Source organism: Monomorium pharaonis, chromosome 4, assembly GCF_013373865.1.
Source record: "Monomorium pharaonis isolate MP-MQ-018 chromosome 4, ASM1337386v2, whole genome shotgun sequence".
Lineage (NCBI taxonomy): Eukaryota > Metazoa > Arthropoda > Insecta > Hymenoptera > Formicidae > Monomorium > Monomorium pharaonis.
The window spans coordinates 16,026,334-16,051,072 of NC_050470.1; the positions used below are offsets into that span (position 1 = coordinate 16,026,334).

A 24,739-nucleotide genomic window follows, 5' to 3' on the forward strand; every position below is an offset into this window, starting at 1 on the left:
GTCTGTCCTACGGACTAAACCACTATATCCTTATGTATTTTGACGTGCTAAACACGAATCCGGTGTCAGAATTGCCACCCACTATTTATTTTTTTTTAATCAAAAAGGTAGCCTAAAAACCTTAAAAATTGCAATAATTGCTTCGCACGTGAAAAATGGTGAGTGATGGGGCAATTTTGACACCGGATTTGTGTTCAACGGCTCAAAATACATAAAGATATCATGGTCTGGTTCGTAATACAAACCATTTTTTTTGTGGGTAGCTGTGGTGCTGTTGCATTAAAAAAAATGAATCTGTATCATGGACCAGACCACGATATCTTTATGTATTTTGAGCCGTTAAATACAAATTTGCTATTAGAATTGTCCCATGCTATAAGGGTTATGCTATAAAGGTTTTATTAAGAAACCAATTCTGTTCATTTATAATAAATTTGTTATAAAATCAATTCAAAATGTTTTCATTAAAACTTTAATATGTATGTACTATGTATCGTCATCAATATTTTTTTTCTTATAAAAATATTATTGAATTTGCGAAAAATTATTAGAAATTTAAAAATTTATTTAAATTCGATATTGTACACAGTCAGTTTTAACGGTTTGTTTGCGCACTTAATGTTTTTCCAAAAAGTCAAACTGTTACTACATTTATTTGGTTCATATGATAAATTCTACGGCAGTTGATAAAAACGTTTTTATGATTGAGAATGAATTTGTCGACAAAATAACATCTATACCAATTACATATTCAATCCTGCTATACATTAATTAAATTACATCGAAATTTTTTTCTTAAAAATCATAGCAGAATTTAAAAAAAAAGAGAAAAAAGTTACTATGAAAATAGAAGAAAACAATATGAAACAAATCGAAACAGGCATACTGCTTTAAAATTCGTAAAGATTAAGGTGAAATATTTCAATTATATTTTATACATATTTTGTGACAACCAAATAAATATAATGACAGTTAACTTTCTGGAGAAATATTTTTAATTATGTGAAGAAAACATTAAAACTGATTGTATACAATATCAAATTCAAATGAGTTTCCAAATTTCTAATAATTTTCGCAAGTTTAATAACATTTTTTATAAGAAAAAAAATATTGATTTTGATACATAGTACATACATATTAAAGTTTTATTGAAAACATTTTAAATTGTTTTTATAACAAAAGGCGTAGCAGGATAAGTATATGTGTGCTGCTCTCACACAGATTTGTTTGAGATTTTTACAAATATCTTTACAATTCTTATTACACTCTTTACAATCTTTACAATTACAGGAAATTTAATCTCAAATTAATGCTAATTTTTTGTAAAAAACTCAATCAAATCCGTGCGGTGGCAGCACACACAACTTATCTTGCTATGCCCTTTATTATGAAAGAACAGAATTGATTTTTTAATGAAACTTTACGGCATATTTGTTCAATATAATTTATTGAACGAAGATGTTATTGTCAAATGCATTTGAAAGCACCTTTATGACTATCATTTCTGAGCGTGCTAAAGTCTAGACCTGTCATTCATGATCTTTAAATTCTTCCCATTTGAAAATTATTATAGTTTTGACATTTTTGTATTAGAATTTTCTTCTCAAAATGTTACAAAAAATTTGTTATAAAAAAATCTTGCGCCAGTTTAGAAACACTCTGTACGTACTGAGCAACAAAATTAGCGCAACAAAAATTTATACCAAAATTTTATTCAACTTTAAATAATCGTAATTTTGTAAAAACTTGTCATATTGGAAAGTTTTTTTTTCATTTTAAAGCTTAAAGCCTCTATTTTAAAAAGTATTTATCATATTTTGATCCTTTTATTTTCCCTTTTTGATATCTCTTTAAAAGTAAGAACATGCTTTGTCTTCAAAAATTTTCATACTTTGACGCGCTCCATGGAATACAATGGATTTTTCTTGTCATCTTTATAAAAATTAGTGCGGTGAGAAATTCTGGATCGGCTAATGCCAAGTTTCTGAGATGCGGTCATTCTTGCAGTTCCGCCTCAAATGATCGTCGTAACTGTTTTGAGGATGTGAGCTTGAATGGTGGCAACTGAGTTCGAATGTGTTGAGCGTAACGTAAGTGATACGACTGCTCGTGTCTCAGTATATTCCTTGCCCCTAATTTCAATAATAAAGATACCTGAATATTGATGAGAGACGTTGAGCTGCCGGATAAGATTTTTGGTGACGAAGGTGAGTCTGATTAAATAAGCAGACATACTTGCAGATGAGTCACGGATGGGCTGATCTGTGCCAAAGTTGTGGTGAGCAAGGTTAAGCGGGATGAGCTACGAATGATGATTTAACGATTCACGTGGAGGGCTGCTCTGATGGTGCTTGGCTGAGTAGACGAGATAGGGGTGAGCGTCGTGCAGCATGGTGTGGTGTCGTTCGATGTATTTCTTGCAACCTCGTTGGCTCTTACATGCATGATCTTACATTGTGACGTTCCAAACAGTTAAAGCAGAGCCTCCTTGCAACGACGAGCTTGTGCCTATCAGTTGGTGAGGTCTCTGAAGCGGGCACATGTCATTACAAAATTTTATCCATTGCAGCAATTGCACGGATATAAAGTGGACGCTGTATCCGATGATGCACTCTTCTGAGACGTCTGATAAGCTGTCGCCTTCTTTATGGATGTCGTGGACGTCCTGGAACTCTGAGACATAGACGCCGACTCAATCCTCTCAAGCGCTCGCATCCGAAAAATGAGGAACGTCTCCAGTTGCTTGAATTTCAGATATTTGCGCGAGGCACCGAGCTCAGTTTTCTACTGTTCTCGTATGTGTCGATCGAGCTGCTTGGTCACCTGATAGACCAAGACGCTGTCTTACAGGTCATGGGATGCACTCAACGACTGCAAGGCCTTGATGGATTCCTTCACGTTTGTGAAAATCTTGTGCAAGGATGTAGCCTTCTTTGCTACTGGTAATGAGCTAAAAAAAATTTGATCAAGGTATAAATGGATGAGCAGTCGAGGGTTCTCATATCTGTCTACAAGAAGTTTTTACGAGGGTGAGAGTAAATCGCCGACCATTGGAAGTTTCAAAATGAGCTGCGCTGGGGATTCTTCAAGAGAGGAACAGAGATAGTGGAGGCGCTCCACATTTGTGAGTCGCTCAAGTGAGTCGTTGTCAAGGGTTAAACTCTCAAAGAGATCTCTAAATGCTGGCCACGCGGCATATTCCCCAGAAAACTTTAGGAGTGAGATGTCCGGTAATCGCGTACGTGCTCGGTTTAGCTCACCTGCTGTCGTGGTGGCATCTTTAGGCGCTGCAGTGGTTGACATGACGGAGTCAACCAATGTTGCGTCGAGCAATGGTATAAGAATACCACCTCGCTGTGCGAAATTTTTGGCGAAATAGTCATGACTGACCAGTGCCAAGAGCCATGACACTTCAAAATAGGCGTGCTTTTTTAAGAATGTCTTGTGCGTTTCCTCGAGATTGTAAACCAGAAGCTGATTGAATTCCTTCAGTGAGATCTCTTCGCAGTTTGCAAGGATCATCTCTGCGATCCGTCTGATTGATGGGAGTTTGCCCCCCACCCCCGAGTTTGCATCTTGAGAGTCGGCTCGGTAGAGTTGCGAGAACGAGCGAGACTTGGTGGGAGGATGCTCGTTCTTCTGGAAGCAGTTTGAATTGCGGCGTCGTAGGCCTATCGATCTTAAGCTGTTTTGAGGGCTCCGACATAGTGAGCAATCCAATAAGCGATTAGATAGATTCATGTGAAGGGCACTTTGCACTTCAGCGTCACGAATGTTTGCGTCACGCGTGCGGCGTGCGGCGTGTCTTAGAGAATTCCATTGAATGTTTCATGTGACGCCGACGTGCGCCTGACATGGTGAATGCTGAGTCGCTGGTGTTGATGCACTAAAGCAGTCCGTTAAGTACGCTTCGTAAAGGAGCAGAGTAATGATCGAATAAATATTTCTGAGACGACTGGTAAATCCTACAAGTATTATACAAAACTCTCGATATTGCTACAACACACTTCTCGTAGGAGCAGCCGCCATTGAGATAGTGAAAGATGCCGGCGAAACGAGCCGATGCATGCGCCAATCCCGCTTGCGTGGCGCTCTGCGAGGTCGGTCAATCGAGCTCGGTAAATGCTGCTATCTAGCCGACGACAGAAGTATCAACAGCAAATAATTCTCAAACACTCAGTGTATATATATATATATATATATATATATATATATATATATATATATATATGCGTGCAATCGAGCCTCACTCGCATTATATATATATGAGTCATTTCACGGAATCCACATATGAAATTTGAGATCATAGTCACCGATTTCGTTTAAACTACAGAAAAATATTCGTCAAGATGAATTAAAACAACCCTTGTTAGATTTTTAAACCCACGGGATTAGTGGGGGCTGTCATTTCTTTGACATGTCGCGTTCCGACAACGCTTTGAAGTTTTTCACCAACTTCTTCTTTTCTGTTTTTTTTTTTTCAAATATGTACATTTTTATGTAAAATTTCCTGTTCCTTCCAATAAAAATATTGCCAATTCCTTCAAAATTAAAGAAAGTATTAAAAATAATTTGAAGAATGGTCAGTATTTAGGATGAATTCCTTGAATATAGAGATAGTTATTATTTTAGATTGAATTTCTTTATTATTTATTAGATTTGTATTTATAATTTCTTCTTTTATTATTTTATATATAATTTGTAAGAAAAATTCTGTTTTTTTATATCTTCCACAAAGTTTATTTTAAAATGAATATTTTCATTGAAAAGAGCGGATTTTTTTACATATATGTAGTTTATAGCTTTTGCTCTCAATGGTTAGAATCAAAATTAAATTAATAAACAAATTATATTTACTATTTCTAATTATATTTTCGTCTTTAGTAATTATTTTTTATTAAGTCGTACAGCCATCAATTTATTTTTATTTTTATAAAATTCAAAGATGATAAAATTACTTTTGCATGAACATATCCTACCATGTCATTCAGAGAAATTATTGCGTGATAACTTTGATACTGTTTTGATTGTAACATATCATGGCTATAATAATATTTTTGTTTGCTTTGCTTACGACTTGAATCCAAATTGAAAAGATGGAAACATTTTTTTAGTTTCTTTTTGTGAGCACTTTGATGCCATTTCAAAACAAAAGTGATGCGAAAAAGTTATAAAAAGTAATGTTCTCTATATCGATACACTTTAACGATTCTTACGTGAAGCACTCGGCACATTTGATGGCAGCATGCTCTATTGATTCGTAACGCCAACTTCAAAAACGTACCCATAGACAACAGGAGTTGAAGAAAACAATATATTTTATATTTAAATAAGGTAATATTATTTTACAAGACTTCTAAGCAAATAAAAATATTTTTAGAATAACGGTATGTTACACACAATACAGTGAAAGGGACTCAGAGTTATTATGCAATAATTCCTCTGAATTATATGGTATGATATGCTTATGCAAAAGTAATTTCAACATCTTTGAACTTTATTAAAATAAAAATGGATTGATGGCTGTACAACAACTTAATAAAAAATCATTAATAAGAACGAAAATACAAATTAGAAATAGTAAAAAATTTGTTTATTTATTTAATTTTGCTTCTAATCATTGAGAGCAAAATCTATATACTACATATATTATGTAAAAAAATCCGATCTTTCCAATAAAAATATTCATTTTAAAATAAACTTTGGGGAAGATATAAAAAAACAGAATTTTACCTCAAAAATCATCATTTTTAATGCTTTCTTTAATTTTGAGGGAATCGGAAATATTTTTATTGGAAAGAGCAGAAAATTTTACATAAAAATGTACACATTTGAAAAAAAAAAACAAAAAAGAAGAAATTGGTGAAAATTTACTTCAAAGCGTTGTCGGAACGCGACATGTCAAAGAAATGACAGCAGCGCCCCCACTAATCCCATGGGTTTAAAAATCTAAAAAAAATTCAGATTGTTTTAAGTCATCCTGACAAATATTTTTCTGCAGTTTAAACGAAATCGGTAACTATGATCTCAAATTTCATATGCGGATCCGAAATGACTCATATATATATATACACTAGCGCAAAAAAAACGAGACAAAAGTTTTGATCGAATTTTTAGGCAATCTTCAAAGTGATGCAACTTTGCGAAAAATCATCCAAATTACATGTACTTTTTTTTAAATTAAAAGGCAAAGACTCTACTTTGAGAATTCCTAGGCGAAAGTTTAATTTGTTAAGTGCGAACCTTTTGTATCGCATAAAAACCAAACATGTTTTTTTTTAATTAAAAAAAGTAAAAGTTTGTTATTATTTTGTCAGCATTTGTCAGATTTCATCTTCTTTTCCCTTTTCGGCATCTAGTAAGAATGTGTTTTGTCTTTAAAAATTTTCACACTTTGACGCGCTCCACGGAGTGCAGTAAATTTTTCTCGTAAATTTTATAAAAATTATCGTAATAAGAACATTTCCCTACAAATTGAAAAAAAATTGAAGTCTGTACGATTTTTTTTGGCGGAGTTATTAAGATTTTATGAAAAAATGGTTATTTTGACTTTTATCGCTTATTACTCGTGAACGGATCAACATACAGCGCTCAGCAAAAAAGTATTGGAAAGCTGAAAGTTTGCACTTTCGAATGCTATTATTGTTTTTTTTATATATTTATTTTTTCTAACAACAAATCGCGTTCAAAATTATGTAAAAAATCGCATATTTTACGGTTTTCATTTAGTTCAACGTACTGTCGTCAAGAAAGATCCAATCGTATCGCTAAAGCAAAGTTTTATAGTACGATTACTCCCCAGTAATAAACACTAACGTTTTTGATCAATTACTGCTTATAAACGTTCTCAAATGTTTATGCATCTCTCAATAATTTCCTGCGACATTTTGTGCCAAATTTGTGCCTAAGCGCTTTTCCTAACTTATCAATTAACATTTAAAAGTGCAAATTTTTAGTTTTCCATTGTTTTTGCGGAGCGCTGTACGTTGATATACCCAGATAGCACATAGGTGAATATAAGTTCATAGAGAATTCATTTCAAAGAATACATACAGATTTAGAAAAATGAATGTCTGAAGAATTCATGAAGAATTAACCATAATCAGTTCGTCTTGAATTCCTTAAAAGTTTATAATAATGAATACTTTGCGACTCAAATTTTGAATACTTTTTGAATTCATGAGGAATTATAATTCGTGTGCGAGTGCCGTGCCGCGACCGAATCCATGATCCATCTCGTCCTCGTGCGGCTCGTGCGTCGTATATTTCGTAGCGATATATATTAATTACCCAGCAATTAAGTGCGTAAAATTCCTGCAGGATTATTGTATCCACGTTTTATTGAATAGTAAGTATACGCGGTTGAAGATACATTTCTACAAATTGCTACCATATTAAGCTGAACATCAACTAACAATAACGTTACGTCTATATTATAATTTACCATTCAACAGTATTATTATTGTATACAACATGTATATATAGTGCATGTATTCTGTTGAGTGAGAAATTATAATATTGGTGTAATGTTTGTTAGTTGGTGTATTTTTTGGTTATTTTGCAATTCTTTATCTATTATAAACACTACTCCCCTTGAATTCATAAAGTATACAGGGTGTCCCAAATCTGGTGTGCAATACTTCATGGAAAGATAGACGGGATCGAGATGAACATAAAAATCCAATATAGTCTTGGTTAGGTCTATCAATAATCAAGATATAAATTTTTTAATTTATGCGAATGAGAGCGCGCCTTGCGCGCCGAAGGAAGGGCTCGAGCCGCTCGAGCCATAGCACGGCCTACTGTCTCAAGCATTGGCTGCCGGCGGCGGCGGGGGGAAGAAGGAGAAGCGTGGCGTCGTCGCCGTTCCCACGTCTCGCCGCACCGCGCCTAAGCTCGCGTCGATGGCTGCTACGCATACTCGCGATTACATGACAAGATTATAAATTATTAATAAAAATATGACAAATTTAAATCGTAATAAACTTCTGTAAATAAGAAAGTCAAAAGAGAGAAAGCGATGGAAACGTATGAATCCTGCAAATAATATAGTATTTGCCGCATCAAATTCTCTTATCGTTTTTAATGGAATATTCAATTAACGAAGATTTATCACGATTGATTCTTTATACATTCTCCTTTCGTAACCATCTTATTAGAAAATTACAAAATGCAAGAAATACTATCCCTAATATACACTCTTTGTAAAATAACACGATAGAAAAATATTCACGTTTGATCTAAGGACTTCAGGATAAATTATTCGATGCGACTTCTACGGTAATTATAGGTAATCAGAGATCAATGTTATGTCAAGTATCGTTAGTATGGTTAACTACAAAGGATTTTCTCTTGTATATGATAGAGAACTTCGAGTTTCTTCTATCGTTAATACATTATAAGTCACTGAAAATCTGTCGTAATTAATAATGCAATTAAAGGTAGAAGAAACTGTAAGTTTTCTATGGTTATAAAAGAAAATCCTTCGTTGTATTAACAATACATGATATTAAACATTAATTTTTAAGCATAATTATCGTAGCATCGCGCCTAAGCTATCGTGAAATCGTTACATCAAGAGGGAATATTTTTCAGTGTTATTACAAAGAGTGTAACATACTATGGATAAGTATTTCGCGCATTTTAGTATGACACCTCTCTCTCTCTCTCTCTTTCTCTCTCTCGCTCTTTCCATGAAGTATTGCACACCAGATTTGGGACACCCTGTATATCTGCTGAAAACTGTATGAATACTTGAAGAAGTTCTCAAGAATTCGAACTTTGGTGCATGTAACTTCCTCAGTCATTCTTATAGTATTCTTCTATGAATTCCTAAAGAATTACAATTCAGGAAAGAAAAAAACTTGAAGAATACTTTAGGAATTCACTATGCTATCTGGGTATTCACGAATAATAAGCGATAAAAATCAAAATGACCATTTTTTCTTAAAATCTTAATAACTCTGCCAAAAAAATCGTACAGACTTCAATTTTTTTCAATTTGTAAGCAAAAGTTTATATTTTACGATAATTTTTATAAAACTTACAAGAAAAATTTACTGCATTCCGTAGAAACGCGTCAAAGTATGAAAATTTTTGAAGATGAAACACATTTTTACTTTTGAAGAGATGCCGAAAAGGGAAAAGGAGAAGATCAAAATCTGACAAATGCACTTTAAAGTAGAGACTTCAAGCTTTAAAATAATTCGTCTAAGATAGCAATTGTCGCTGTGGTCGTCGTTGAACTGTTCATCTTAACTTCAGTCCATTTATTATAAGCATCAACTATAATGAGCAGCATCGTGCCTGCTACAGGGCCTGCATAAAATATTAATTACACAGGCACATACAAAAAGAGTGGTTTGTCCGGCGTGCCAGACTAGTCAATCCTTATGTATTTTGACTCGCTGAATCCGAATCCAAGATCAAAATTACTGAATTGGCTCATTTCTCTCTAATCTAAAAAAAAAATTATTTTTTAATGTTGGTCCGGCGGACAAGACTAGTCTATTCTTATGTACTTTGATCTGCTGAATCCAAATCCAAAGTCAGAATTGCTGAATTAGCTCATTTTTTTCTAATTTCAAAAAAATATGTTGTAAAAGTAGTTTGGCTTACAAATGTATAATCCAGAGCGTGTAGGCTTGCATAACCACATATCACGGGGAAAATTCAATACGTATGACAAGTTTGAGCTTCTGTGAATGAATAGCGTAGAAAATTCACTCTTTTTTTCTATTGTATCTAACTCTTTTATTTTCAAAGGTTCTGTGCAATGGCTATCTCTTACGTTTCTTCCCTTTCATAGAGACATCTCATTTGAGCGTCCAGTAGAAATCAGCCATTATGTTCACATCCCACTTGCCTTGATATCGATGCTTCATCTCCTTGATGTCTTGATGAAATCTTTCTCCCTGTTCTTCGCTATAATCACCTAGACTTTTTGAAAAATAGTCGATATAAGTATCCAAGAAGTACAACTTAAGATTCATTAAGCAATCTAGTTTTCTATAGTTCTCCAGTATTTCCGCCATCCATTCTCTGTAATCTTGACTTTTCTGGTTTCCTAGAAAATTTTCTGTGACCTTTCGAAACTCAGTCATGTTGCTCTTTTGTCTTCATTTATTTTGGTGACAAAATTGTCGTCTCTTAACTTTTTATGTATTTAAAGTCCATCGAAAATTCCTTCCTGCAATTTTGCATCAGAGATGTTGGAAAATTTTTCTTGTAAATACAAATAGCATTCACCTTTTTTATTTAGAGCTTTCCCCATTGTTTTATGAGTTCTAATTTGATATGAAGAGGTGGAAGAAGAACTTTTGAAGGCTTAACTAACAGTTCATTTATGATATTTTTAGACTCAGATTGCAAAGACGTCCTTGTCGACCATTCTTTTCTTATGTAATGGTTCATTCGATTTCTACTCCTAGTCACATAGAAAGCACAGATTTTTTGTGTAAAACCTGATTGTTGACCCAATAATATGGTGAAAATTTTCAAATCCCCACAAATTCGCCATCTATGTTCTGTATTTAATTTTTTCAAAAACTGTTTTCAGGTTTGTGTACCCTTCTTTTATCACTACTGATTGTGAGTGCGCTACAGGATTGAAGGCATATACAGTATTGTGCAGCAATACTGCTTTCAAACTTTTCTTAGAAGAATCGATGAATAGTCTCCACTCATATCAGACTTGTAACATTCAGATTTCAGTTTGTTCATTAGTCCAAACCTTCAAGAATAAAAGAGTTATATGTAATAGAAAAGGGAGTGAATTTTCTACGGTATTTATTCACAGAAGCTCAGACTTGTCATGCGTATTGATTTTTCCCCGGGTGATGTGGTTACGGAAGCTTGCACGCTCTGGATCTATACATTTGTGACCCAAACTGCTTTTACAAGGTGTTTTTTTAAAGTTAGGAAAAAGTAAGCCAATTTAGCAATTTTGATCTTGAATTTAGATTCAGCGAGTCAAAATACATGAAGACAGACTAGTCCGGTCAGCTGGACCAACATTTCAATAAAAAGTTTTTGAGGTCAGGAAAAAATGAGCCAATTCAGCAATTCTGACCTTGGATTCAAATTTAGCGGATGAAAATACATAAGGATAGATTAGTCTGATTTGCCGGACCAACATAAAAAAAAATTTTTTTATTTAGAAGAAATGACTCAATTCAGGAATTTCGATCTTGGATTCGGATTCAGCGAGTTAAAATACATAAGAGTAAACTAGTCTGGTCCGTCGGACCAACATTGAAAAAAATTTTTTTGAGGTTAGCAAATATAATCTAACTTTGTAATTCTGACCTTGTCTTCGAATTCAACGGGTCAAAATATATAAAAATTGTTTAGTCTGGTCCGCCGGACTAACCACTTTTTTGTGTGCTTGTGTAATTAAAACCTTGATATACGGACAAATAACTTTAACCATATAGAAAAGAGGAAAGTTATTAGCCTGTGAGGAGCAATCGCATCTAATTATTTAAATTTCAAATTGTTTCATACATTATAAAGATCTATATTTAGGATCAAATCATTTGAAGAAATATTAAACACTTCCAATTAGAATTTGGTTTGATCAATTCGTATTGACTTCTTTACGCTACGACAACGACGGGGGCTCGTATGGCATTTTATTAATTTCAGATTGATATATTGTATAAGTTGTGAAAGTATTTTAACAATATCTATTAATAATATTCTATATGGATAATTATGTATAAAAAACATAATTTAAGAAACTTATCACTTAAAACTATATTTGAAACTGAAAAAAAAATTTTAATATTTTTACTTATACACTCACTCGAAAAAAAAGCGGTACACCTAAAATTCGTCAAAAAATCATTGAACTTCCAATGACGATAACTGCGCGACTAATAAAGAATATAGAAAGGTTTTTAAAAAAAGAAATTAAAGCTTTAAATGTCTACTTTAAAAATCGATTCAGTAAAATTTTGCGTAATAATTTTTTTCAAAATGGCGTATGACAAAGCGAGAGTATGTGAAATTGAAAAATATTGGTCCGATTTTGCGACGATCCATGGCGTGAGGAAAGTATCGCAACTTAATGATGGATAAAAATCATGCGATAGTACAGAGTTTTCCCTTCAAAATGCTTTTTTACTCGTCTTGATACGATGATTTTTCGCTGAAATATGCGCATTTAAAGTAAAAAACTGCCTTTTTATTCAAATGTGCATATCTGAGCGAAAAATCATCGTATCGAGACAAGTAAAAAAGCATTTTGAAAGGAAAACTCTGTACTAACGCATGCTTTTTATCCCATTAAACTGCGATACTTGCCTCACGCCATGGATCGTCGCAAAATCGGACCAATATTTTTCAATTTCGCATGCTCTTGCTTTGTCATACGCCATTTTGAAAAAAATTATTACGCAAAATTTTACTGAATCGATTTTTAAAGTAGACATTTGAAGCTTTAATTTCTTTTTTTAGAAACCTTTCTATCTTTATTATTCGCGTAGTTATCGTCATTGGAAATTTAGTGATTTTTTGACAAATTTTAGGTGTACCGCTTTTTTTCGACTGAGTGTATATAAAATTATTTATTTTTATTGTATTCTGAAATGTAATAAGACTACTATTATTTTATTTACCTTACAATAACATGGTAATATTCTTTCTTATTAGAGCGAAGAATCGCTGTCATCAGAAGAATCGACCACCTCAGAAGGATCTTCAAGATCTACGGGAAATTCTAGCAACGAGGTGGCTTGTGATATTACTCTAATTGAAAGACTAATACGCTCTCATCCAGTCTGGTTTTTACCAGGCATTCAGAGAGCCGGAGCTTTTCATTTGCTGCAGGGCAAGGAAGAAGGAGTAAGTATGCACTTACGTCAGATAATTTCTATATTCTTAATATTCATCAAAATTAAATAATTCTTATTTTTACCATTTTTAACATTTCCATTATTATTCTGATAATATATGTATAATGTACACATAAAAATATTTGTTTAATCACATACGATAAGATTTTTATTTTATATATATATTTTATGCTTTAGTATTAGGTGTACAACTTTGTTTCCGCCGTTTTCTAATAGATGTCTGGTAATCAAAATAAATAGATAGAGTAGACATCATACAATAAATTTAGGCATTTGTAAACATAACGCCATCGAAATATTAGTCGATTTGTGTATGCATCATAAAGTTATTTTCGATTGAAAATGTCAGCTTACGAGCCGAATTCTTGTCATTTGCGGGAGGTTATAATTTTTTGCTTCTATATGAAGAAATCTGCGGCTGAAGCTCATCAAATGCTCTCAAATACGTATGGTAAGGCCGCTATTAATGAAAGAACGTGCCGAGGGTGTTTTAACGCTTCAAGAACGGTGATTTTGACCGGCCACTGTCCCTTGGTGGGACCAGCTCGGCGTAGTGTATTATGAGTTACTAAAACCGACTGAAACAATCACAGGCAATCGGTATCGAAAGCAATTGATGCGTTTGAGTCGAGCACTGAAAGACAAATGACTGCAATACAACGATAAAGTGATTTTGCAGCATAACCATGCTTGACCCCATGTCTCAAAGCCCGTCAAAACATACTTGGAAACGTTGAAATGGGAAGTCCTACCCCATCCCCCATATTCTCCGGACATTGCTCCTTCTGACTATTACTTGTTTCGATCAATGACACACGGTCTGGTTGACGAGCACTTCCGTTCTTATGAAGAAGTGAAAAATTGGATCGATTCGTAAATTATCTCAAAAGATGACCAGTTTTTTCGACGCAGGATTTGTATGCTGCCAGAAAGATGAGATAAAGTAGTAGCCAGCGATGGACAATACTATGAATCATAAATGTATAACCAGTTTTTAACAAGAAAGCCTCGAATTTCGAAAAAAAAAACGGAAGCAAAGTTGTACACCTAATAGAATAACACAGCTCTATAAAAAAAATTGAAATTTTGTTTGCGGGGACCTGACCCACCTTACCATATGTAATCGAGCATACTGAAACCGAATTCAGAGTTCAAATAACCCCATTACGTCTGGTTTTTTCGTAACCTCAAAAAATAGGCTAAAAATCATAAAATTCAATAAAAACCCAAACAAAACCCCATAATCACGTATCCCATCAACCACACAACCCCATAACCCTTAAACCCCATGACCCAGTGAGAAAGAGACTTATGCGCGTTCAAGCAGTGAAAATCAATATGTTTGTAACAGCTATGCCCTTTAACCCCTCAATCACGTAACCTTAAAACCCCATAATCCTAAAACCTTATAACCTCAAAACCCCATAACCCTATAAACCTATAACTCCATAGATGACGAGTCAGAAAGGTCGCTTCTATCAGTGTTGAAAAAAAACTTTTTTTTTCGTGTGTTTGCATTTTAGGGCACCTCCACGTGGAAAAAAAACAATAAAGAAAACGATCAAGAAACGATGAAGAGAATTTGATATCACTTTCCTGTATTTTAATTCTTATTTTTATTTATTCAACTTTTGTTACTCGTGAGAGGCGAGGGGACTTCATGAAAATAAAGCACCCCGTAACGTGAGAGGCGAGGGGACCTCACGTAAATAAAGCACCTCAAAGAGAATAGAAGCCTGCTACGTCCACGTCGTTGTTCTTGGGTTTGGCAGAATGTAGATTTTGTGGCAAAAATACATGGACCTTAGATGGTCACACGATTATTTGATTATTTAGTTATGAGGTTTTAAGGTTATGGGGTTGTGGGATTGATAGGATGTATGATTTAGGGGGTTTTGTTTGGGTTTTTACTGAATTTTATGATTTTTAGCCTATTTTTTGAGGTTACAAAAAAACCGGACGTGATGGGGTTATTTGGACTTCGGATTCGGTTTCAGCATACTCGATTACATATAGTAAGGTGGATCAGGTCCCCGCAAACAAAATTTCAATTTTTTTGTGGAGCTGTGTACTGATTAAACACGTAGGTCCGAATGAAATTTAACAATAAGTCTTACTCGGTTGTTGAAAGTCTTAATTACTCGCGCGGGATAGATTGTATTAATCTGTCACTGTCTTCTGATGCGGATGCTCATGAGCCGTGAACAGCACGTGGCGCCGGCGTGCACCTAATGTGGTGAGCCTGAGCAGTCGGTGGTGATGTACCTGAACTGTCTAGTGGTTCTCTCATTATGAGAACGTGATCCTGGTCGTCGAGTCTCATTGATTAGAGTATAAACAGGCCTCACAATGATTTAAGAACACAATTATTTTGCAAAACTACGACACCACACGTATAAAGTGTACCGTTGCCATAGAGTAAGAGTACCAAAGTGAACCAGAACCGTCACGCGGTAGCGTTCCACGACCTGCGAAGAGATAGATTCTGATCGATAGATGCTGTTATTCAACGCGACAGGAATAACAAGATCAATACTGATTCTGGAACATTTCAGCCGCTAGCAACGTTGTTGATGATTCCTACTCTGTTGGTGGTACTGGCCAGCTTGATCACTGGCCTTATGAGAGTATTAGTGGCGGTCTTCAGCGTCACCACTCTGGCGAGTCCATCTTTGTCTGGATGCAGAGCGGTTACTCTAGCAAGTGGCCGGCATTTTACATGGCGGTAACCGTTCATCTGTAATGAGTGCCAGTAAGCCAATTTTAATATCGTTATTCTTGTGGTGCCATTTAGAGATTGAGGGTTGGCGTTGAAGGTAATGAGATAACTATCGTTACTATCGACCAAAATTGTTGCATTCGTTGCTGAATGAATTGCCATCGTGAGAATCAAAAGATCGCCATCATCATTGAGAGATAACTCTAGAATCATGGTGAGTGGGTTTTCAATGAGAAAATATCCTAGGGTGAGAGCTAAGACGTTTTTGATATTGTCACTCAATGGCTCAAGAGACCATAAGTTCAGAATAGCTTCTATTTGAGTGAGCATTGTCGTGAGCTCCCAAAAGTGATTCTCTGCAATTGTACGTCTGAGGTGGAATTTAATGGACTTTATCACGGCTTCTCACTTTTCCCTCACGTGTGGGGTTGTTGCTGGGTTAAAATCTCATTGTGTCTTTTCTTGAACGAGCACTTTATTGATCCATTGATGTTCTTGAGAGCTCTGAACGAAAAACCGTTTGAGGTCTGCATCTGCTCCAATGAAGGTAGTACCGCAATCCGACTAAAGCATTTGAGCATTGCCGCGTTTGGATGAGATTCGTCTGTAAGCAGCAATGAATCTTTCGGATTAGTAGTCACTAACCACTTCAAGGTGCAAGATGTTGAGAAGCTTACAAACATGCAGATCCACCACTTGTGGGTCTTTGTATCTTTTCCTTCCTAGGTTTTGATGATAAGTGGTTCGGCATAGTCAACTCCTGTGTGAGCGTGACGACGTAACCCGTAAGAGTAATAAGAGTTAACTCGTCAATTGATGAGCACGGATCCCTTTCTGCCGGGCACACGCAATACATCGCAAGATGTGAGACAGGGGTGACTTCCTTTTGGACACGTAACGATTCGACACGGCATGATTGGACACCGCACGATTGGACACGCACATTGCACGATTGGACACCAAACGTTTGGATACTGTATGATTGAATTACACTAGTAAGAAATACATACCGTACGATTGGACACCGCATTATTGGACACCGCACGATTGGACACCGCATTATTGGACACCGCACGATTGGACACCGCACGATTGGAGACCGCACGATTGGACACCGCGCAATTGGACATCGTATTATTGGACACTGCACAATTAAGCACGCACTTTGAACAATTGGACACCAAACGTTTGGATACTGTCTGATTGAATTACACTAGTAAAACATACATTCTGCACGATTGAACACATTATTGGACACCGCACGATTAGACACCGCACGATTGGACACCGCACGATTGGACATCGTATTATTGGACATCGCACGATTGAACACCGCATTATTGGACACTGCATAGTCTTCTAGTAAAAAATATTAATATATCATATGACAGATTAGCTAACCTTAGAAATATCTGGCAGAAAAAAGCGTCGCTCTGCCAGAAAGAAAATGTAAATTTCAAATGTCTATATACGTATTTTTACGAGCATCTCGTTTTGCGTCGAAAGTCGCAAACCCATGTCGTGCAGAGAATGCTTAGCGTGCACGCACACACGCATGCACGCACGCACACACACACACGAGGGACGGGGGGTGCAATGAGGGTTTTCGACCCTCCTCCCACACTTACCTCGTCCAAGTCGCTAACCCATGTAAATTGTGTTGGAAATCTGCAAACACATGTGAATGTGTGTGTGTGTGTGTGTGTCTGTGTATTCAATCGTACAGTGTTCAATAATGTGGTGTCCAATAATGCCGTGTCCAATAATGCAGTGTCCAATCGTGCGGTATGTACGTTTTATTAATGTAATTCATTCATACGGTATCCAAACAGTGTTTAATCGTGCGGTGTCCAATCGTGCAAGGTGCGTGTCTAATCGTGCGGTGTCCAATCGTGGGGTATCCAATCGTGCAATGTGCGTGTCCAATCGTAGGGTGTCCAAACGTGCGGTGTCCAATCATGCGGTGTCCAATCGTGCCGTGTCCAATCGTGCGTGTCCAACCGTGCGTGTTCAATCATGCGTGTCCAATCGTTACGTGTCCAAACGGGATACTCCCCTTGAAAGGAGCCCTTTCACCGAGAATCCAATAATTCTGTCGGGTGTGTACGAGCATAAGTTGAGCACTTTCATGCAAAGTCCGCTGATAAGAATGAGCAATGACCAATGAATACAGATGTGAATAGCGAGGAAACATCATTAAATGTTTGCCATCAGTTGAGAGATTTGAGTGATCGAGTTATTCGCCGACTCGAAGAGTTCCTTGAGCGTCAATGTAAGCATTCAATCGGTTGAATCCGCGTGTCTTCAGTAACAGTAAATTGGATTGAATAGCCTTGAGTTTGTATGAAAAATATGCCGTTTGAGCTGCCTTGATCCAAAGGAGTTTCGCTTTCTCCAAAGCCACAGTTGAGACTTGTATAATTGGTGTTGAGTCATGAATTTTCCTCAATCGTGAGATAAGTCTGAAACAAAGAGCTGTAATTCTCAATAATTTATTGAGGTCTGAGTATCCGTAAATAATGTCCCAGTGATAGACTGTGGTACAGTTACACCTAGTAATAAGTCACCTGGGCGAGCTTCTGGCGCACTCAATTTGTCACTGGTCGTAATAGCCACAGGTCCGCTTTGAGTATCCATGTTAGTCCCGGTTACAACAGTGAGTAGCTTTGAAGTTGAACAGTTGTGATTCCTCGTTATGCGTAATCTGCCAGATTGGATGTGCCAGGAATGTATCTCCAGTGAACGTTTGGAGAGTTTTTGAATTTGAGCCATCCTTTCTGATTAAATCCTTCCAATGCGATGCATAAAGTTTGATCTACGAGAATGTCACGAGAGTGTCCGTCCACAGGTTAGTTGCTATGACGTTTACTTTCTGAGTGGCTTGGATGTATTGCACAAGTCGAGAGAGCAGTAGTGCTGCAGTGAGGTCGAGTCTCAAGATTGGAATCCGCTTGAGAAACCTTTGTTTTAAAGCACACAAGTGAAATTGTGACGCCAGTTGAGTTGTGAACGAAGAGATATATGACTGCAGCCATTGTCAGATGACAAGTATCAGAGAAGCAATGAAGTTATACTGTTGAGTCGCCCTATGTGTTAAACCACCAAGGCATTGAGAACTTGGCCAAGCTTGTGAGATCTTTTCTGATAACGAGCCACCGGGCTGAGAGCTGGAATGACAGTAGATCATCCCATTGGAGCTTATGTAGCCAAAGCTCCTGCAAAAGTATTTTAGCCTTAGTCACTACTAGTGAAGTGAAGCCAAGTGAATCGAAGATCTGAGTTACTTCAGGGGTGTTATTTCGTAACCACTTACCGACAACTGTCGATGTCGTTAAGTGTATGATTGCATTGATGATGTCGAGATGAGTTGCGTGCCACTTTGTAAAAGAAAAGCCGCCTGCCATGTAGAGGTCCCTTGATTGACATGCTACTTCTTGTGATTGTTATACTGTGTCTGCACCTCCAAAGATGTCGTCAACATATCTGCCATAGATGATAGATAACATGACAAGTGAGAATCTATGCTCTTCGTCTTCTACCAGTGTAAGCAGGGTTCGCACCGTTAAGAACGGCGCGGCTTTCGTTTCGTAGATGACCGTAATTAGATAATATGGCACTTCATTGAGCTTGATCATCATTCCAGAGAATTCGTTGTAGGCCCCAATCATCTTCGTGAATCTTAATCTGCTTGTACATTTTCGTGATGTCAACAGAAAAAATATGACGATATTGATGAATCCAAAGTAAGACATCTAAGATATTTAAATGTAACTTGGCTCCAGTGTACATGGCATCATTAATGGAATATCCTGATGTTGACAGACTGGAATACGATGCGCAAGTTGTTGCACTGTCAAGCTTGAGTACGCCATGACAGATAATAATGTGAGCGATGATGGAAACCTGTTGATGCCTTTGTCATATGATTGAGTACTTGATATTCTGTCACGAATTGTTGATAGAGACCCTGGTAGCCAGTATTTCTTGAGAAATGTCTCATTGAATATTTGAGATACTGATGAGCTGCGTTGTAAGAACCAAAATGTTGACTGGTGATTTCTGCACTGGCGGAATCCGCAATGTACCTGAAGAATCGTGAGAGTGTGTGGCTTTAAAATGTTTTTTGTATCTCTGCTCGTTAGGCGTAAGTCGACTGACATCGCTTGTAGGCACTTTCATTTGAATCCAAAATTTTGTTAGCTTACGTAAAGTGTCTTTCTTGTTTGAATAATTACATGATACGTGGAAGTAAACGTTGATATTGCCCTGTCGATTGGTCCAAAGATGTGCCATCCAAGACAGAGAGCTACGCGATGGGTATAAATGGAGAACGTCTAATAATATTGGACTTGATGATTTGCCCGTATGCGTCGGCTCTGATGAAGATATCAACTGGCCGCAAGGTGAGAAATTCTGGGTCGGCTAATGCCAAGTTTTTGAGATGCAGCTAATCTTAAGGTTTCGCTACAAATGATGATAAGATTGTAACCAGTATATTGAGAACATGAGCTTGAATGGTGACAGTTAAATTCGAGCATGTTGAGCATAGTATTATTAACTTGACTGCTCGTGCCTGTGTAGATTCATTGTCACCAATTCCAGAAAAGAGAATGGCTAAGATCTTCTAGTTTATTCATATCTTTAATATTTTTCAATAACTTCAATAATGATCCAGCAGCTCGATGAGTAATATTATAATTGCACATTTGTTGCTTTAATTGTTCTTTTAAATAAAAATCACTTTTATTTATTACATTCATACTATTGTTATTTGTTATATCATTTATTATTATTAAGACATCATCATTTTCAATGCAATAGTTTTCTTTATTTCTGCTATTGTCACTAATATTAAAATGAATATTTTTATTAATATTTCCATTGTCAGGAAGTAAATGCACTATTTCACTTGAACACATCATTTTATCCTTTTCTTTCAGAATTTCTGTTATTTCTCTTTTATGCAAATATTAATAGGCGTTAAGAAACCTTCTATTTTTTTGACTTACTGATAAGTTTTTAAAATTTTTACGCAATGACATTTTTATTAAAAATATTAATAGTAATACAAAAATTTATATATATAATATATATAGTGATATATAGCTCGTTTATAATTTTTTAAAGTATATATGTGTTTTTATGCAATATTTGATTGTAACACTATTTAATATTTATCAATTAAATTATTCCTCGATCTTCTATAATTATTCTAATTTCTAATTGACTCCTACAAATCCTTTCTCCACAACAAACGGTGTTAAAATTATTATTAAGTATCATTCTATTTGGGCTCTTTAGCTCTTTAGCATCAAAGTTATATTTTTAGAGAAACATCTTACAAAAAGATAACTTATTGATATCACTTTCAAGAGAAATTAATGAAGTCTTAAAAAAGTCCTCTTAAAAAATTAATCTTCTCAATAATGCTCACTGGAAGAATAATCTTAATGATTAATGACAAATTAATTGTACAGTAATATAAACAGTAATTAAATAATTTTTCTTTTATATTTTATTGCTGTCGTACTTTTTTAGTACCATATATGTAATGAAATTATTAAGATTGAGGATCGGTTGTTCCAACTTCTTGGTAAACTTATCTACCAGGTAAGCATGTGTCTATCTTCATTTTTTTCTTAAATAAATAAAAACAAACATATATTTACCTGATAGGTAAATGTACCAAGGAGTTGGAACGACCCTAAAACTGATATATTATTTAAATATTAACTACAAACATAAATTATCGTTTGTTATATATATATATTTTTTTTTTGTATTGTGCAGAACTTTGTAGTACGACAATCGAGCCAGAACGACACAATGGCTCTTTCGGTGAGATTACCAGCTGGGAAAGGACCCTACATTGAACATTATCTGATTCAAGCCAATAATAGCAAGCTGAGCTTAGAAACAAGCGAAAACAGATTCGACAATATTCCCTCACTGATTGCTCACTACTCACAGTGTTGGTAAGTTTCCTTTTTCTATCCTTGTTCATAATAATAATGGATTTATCCCACATATGGTACTAATCATTTTCACTCACATTCTACTCATTGCACACACACACACACAAATTTACAAATTGTGATTTTGATTTTACCAACCACTAATCTGAATATAGGGACAGCTAATACTCTTGGTTTTTGAGTTAAAACGTGATTCCAATTAACGGCGCCATGTTAGTGGCCTACTTGGGATTCCAACTTTATTGACACACGCACACAATAGTCACATGTACACAAGGTTTATGCACACATATAGGTCCAAATAGGCTACTAAAATGACGTTCAATTAACTTTAGCGAAAGTGACGCTGTCAGCTATGCCTGTATTCAGATCAGTGTTACCTACACTGTGACATCTTTCTTTAATCTTTTTTATTGTTAATCATTCTCTAACTACAATTGTATGCTAAATTAATAAAACAAATAGTATATAATCAACGATAGTGGCTCGCGCCAAATAAACGCGCAGCATACCGACCGTGTAACGTCGGTAAGTACGCAACTTGTGAACATCTGAGATTATCAAATCTTAATAATGGCTACAATGATCAAATTCTAACTAGGATTAATCAAACTTCGGTTTGATTTGTATAAAGAAACTCTTGTCATTTTATCTCTACGTATCTTACAAGTATAGGTATCGCAAGACAAAGAAATGTAAAATTTTCATTAAAGCTACGTCGCCATTGTCATCGACAAGACACTGTTAAAGACTGTCGACTCTGAATAAATTTTCGACACTACCAATGAAGCCCTGTGGTAATAATTGAAGGACAGTAACATTAACAACTATAAATAGAAGTTTGTGATTGTTAATATAAATATTAAATAATACAATATTAAATTTATGACTTTATTATAATATGTAAATATAGATACATATGCATTGTATGCATATTTATTATTCTATAATGTACTATAGAAAATACTCTCTAAATTACAATCGATGAAAAATCACTAAGAATACACTTACCTTTCAGCGGTCATACAATAATTCTGAAGTGAAATTCATTAAAAGTCAGTGAATACTCACTAATTATCACAGCTATAAGTATGCCGCGGTAAATCAGTGATGACACTGATTACAATTTGGAAAGTACTAAAATATTAGTAATAATAATTAGAGAAAATTATGAACAATTTATTATTTATCAAGAGGCACGGTAGTGTGACACGCCAAGTGTACGCGCCCGAGGCACTGCCATGTCTCTATTACGCGAAACGCCGTTTGCGAGATTCTGTAGTTACCAGATTCTCAATAATGGCTGAATCGATTAATTTCTAAATAGGCTTAATGGATAACTTGGATCTGATTTATATAACAAAAGTGTTTGTATTTTTCCGCTGACTTACGTGACTTACGAGCAAAGATATCGCGATTTAAAGTTTCGCATCAAGAATAAAAATATTTTTAAGAAACGTCGTAGTCATTGTCGTCTCCCGGACATGTAATGAAGATTCTTTCCTGAGAAGAAGTGGGAAAGACTACTTTAACTCTTTAATAAGACGATGTCAATTAAAATTTCAGTTTTTAATATTCAACTGTAATAACAGCGATTTAAAAAAGAAATTATTTCAGCTTCTAAGCAACCTAGAACAATGTTCTTTTCTTTTTAATTTGAAGAAAAATTGCACCTTTCAAATGCATTTTATCGTATTTGATAGCATTAATATTTTAAAAGTTATTTTATTGTCAATTTAACTTGTTTTTTACACATTTAGAAGAGAAAAAACTTTGGTTTGTGCATGATCTCAAAAATGTAGAAATTAAATTATAGTGGAGCGTTTTTCGGACAAACAATGGATATAACTCGAAAAATTATTAATATTTTTTAATGAAATTTGGTACACTTTTTTATTGTAATAAAAGCTATATTTATTATTGTAGGTCTACTTAATACCTACAACTTTTATATGAAACTTTTTAAATTCCGTTTTTAGTTTACGAGGCGCAAGCAAAAAACTGCTTTTTCCTCACTTTAACCCGTAATTTTGCAATAACCCTCAGCTTTTTGCAAGTAGCAAATGTACCTATCTTAATCTACGCATATTAATTGTGCTTTACGCACAGTCAAACCTCAGTTACCAATTTTTTCTCAAAACGGTTCTTTTTGAAACTAATTCTACTATACTAATAATACATGTACAGAAATACAAAGCTAATTCGCCACTAATCTCGCGCGCGTCATTAACCATGAACTGTCATATCGCTGTCGTGAAACTCGTCGCGGACTTGATCGTCAATCACGTACGCGGAAAAGCGATGAAAAAACGTGCACTTCTTGGGTCTACACAACTTTTCTTATAAGGGATTATTATTATTAATCATACAAATTACAGATGTATTACTTTATATTTATTTACTCTCGTAAAGCGAATGACAGCGATTTATTATCATATGAATATGCAGTATATATTTTATAGAAGACTGTCACAGGTAAAATTTAAAGCTGTATGCTGAATTGCGTCGCAATATTTCCCTTCGTAGAACACGTACACTGAGAAAAAAATTTTCTTAAATTTAATAAATATATTTATAAAAATTGGATTTACTTAATTTAAGTAAATAATGTTTCATATAATTTTTTTTCTTATAATAAAGTAAAGCATTAAAATTAAAAAAAATTTTTTGTTACAAAATTTATTTAAATCTTATTTTGATTTATTATATTATAATACAATACTTCTTAAAATATAGTAAATAACTTTTAAATAGAATCTAGGTCTCTTCCCTGGCGGAAAAATTTCTACAAAATTCTAAAAAACTACAAAAATTTTTAAATTTATTAAAATTTTTTAGAATTTTGTAGAAATTTTTCCGCCAGGGTTAATTAAAAAAAAAACGTTTTACATATTTGTTTAAATTTACTTTTTCAAAGTTATAAAACTTCTTATAAGAATGAATTTTTCGCTCGATAAGTGAACTCTTCATTGGACTGGAGTGAACGTTTCTCTTTTCTTGTAGCGAATCGTTCACTTAATTAAAATGAATAAATCATAAAAGTATTAGGGAAACAAAAGCCACGGGGTAATGGGAGTTTTGTAGTGATACGTATATCCGAGCGAGTTCGAGCGTGTTTTGTTCAGTGCTGGGCTAGAGACGCGAGAAAGAGACGCCTAATGCGTTGCATCACCGCTCACTTGTTATTT

General features: G+C 35.0%; 1 protein-coding gene across 7 annotated transcripts in view; it reads left to right on the forward strand.

The window, feature by feature from the left end:
- LOC105836048 (protein sprint) overlaps nucleotides 1–24,739 on the forward strand; it is a 330,029-nt gene that overhangs the window by 90,909 nt on the left and 214,381 nt on the right. For all 7 annotated transcript variants that reach the window (XM_036285717.1, XM_036285715.1, XM_028193034.2 and 4 more), the window contains 2 exons: nucleotides 12,655–12,846; nucleotides 21,367–21,551. In XM_036285717.1, coding sequence (XP_036141610.1) covers nucleotides 12,655–12,846; nucleotides 21,367–21,551 — 377 coding nt within the window. The remainder of the gene's footprint in view (nucleotides 1–12,654; nucleotides 12,847–21,366; nucleotides 21,552–24,739) is intronic.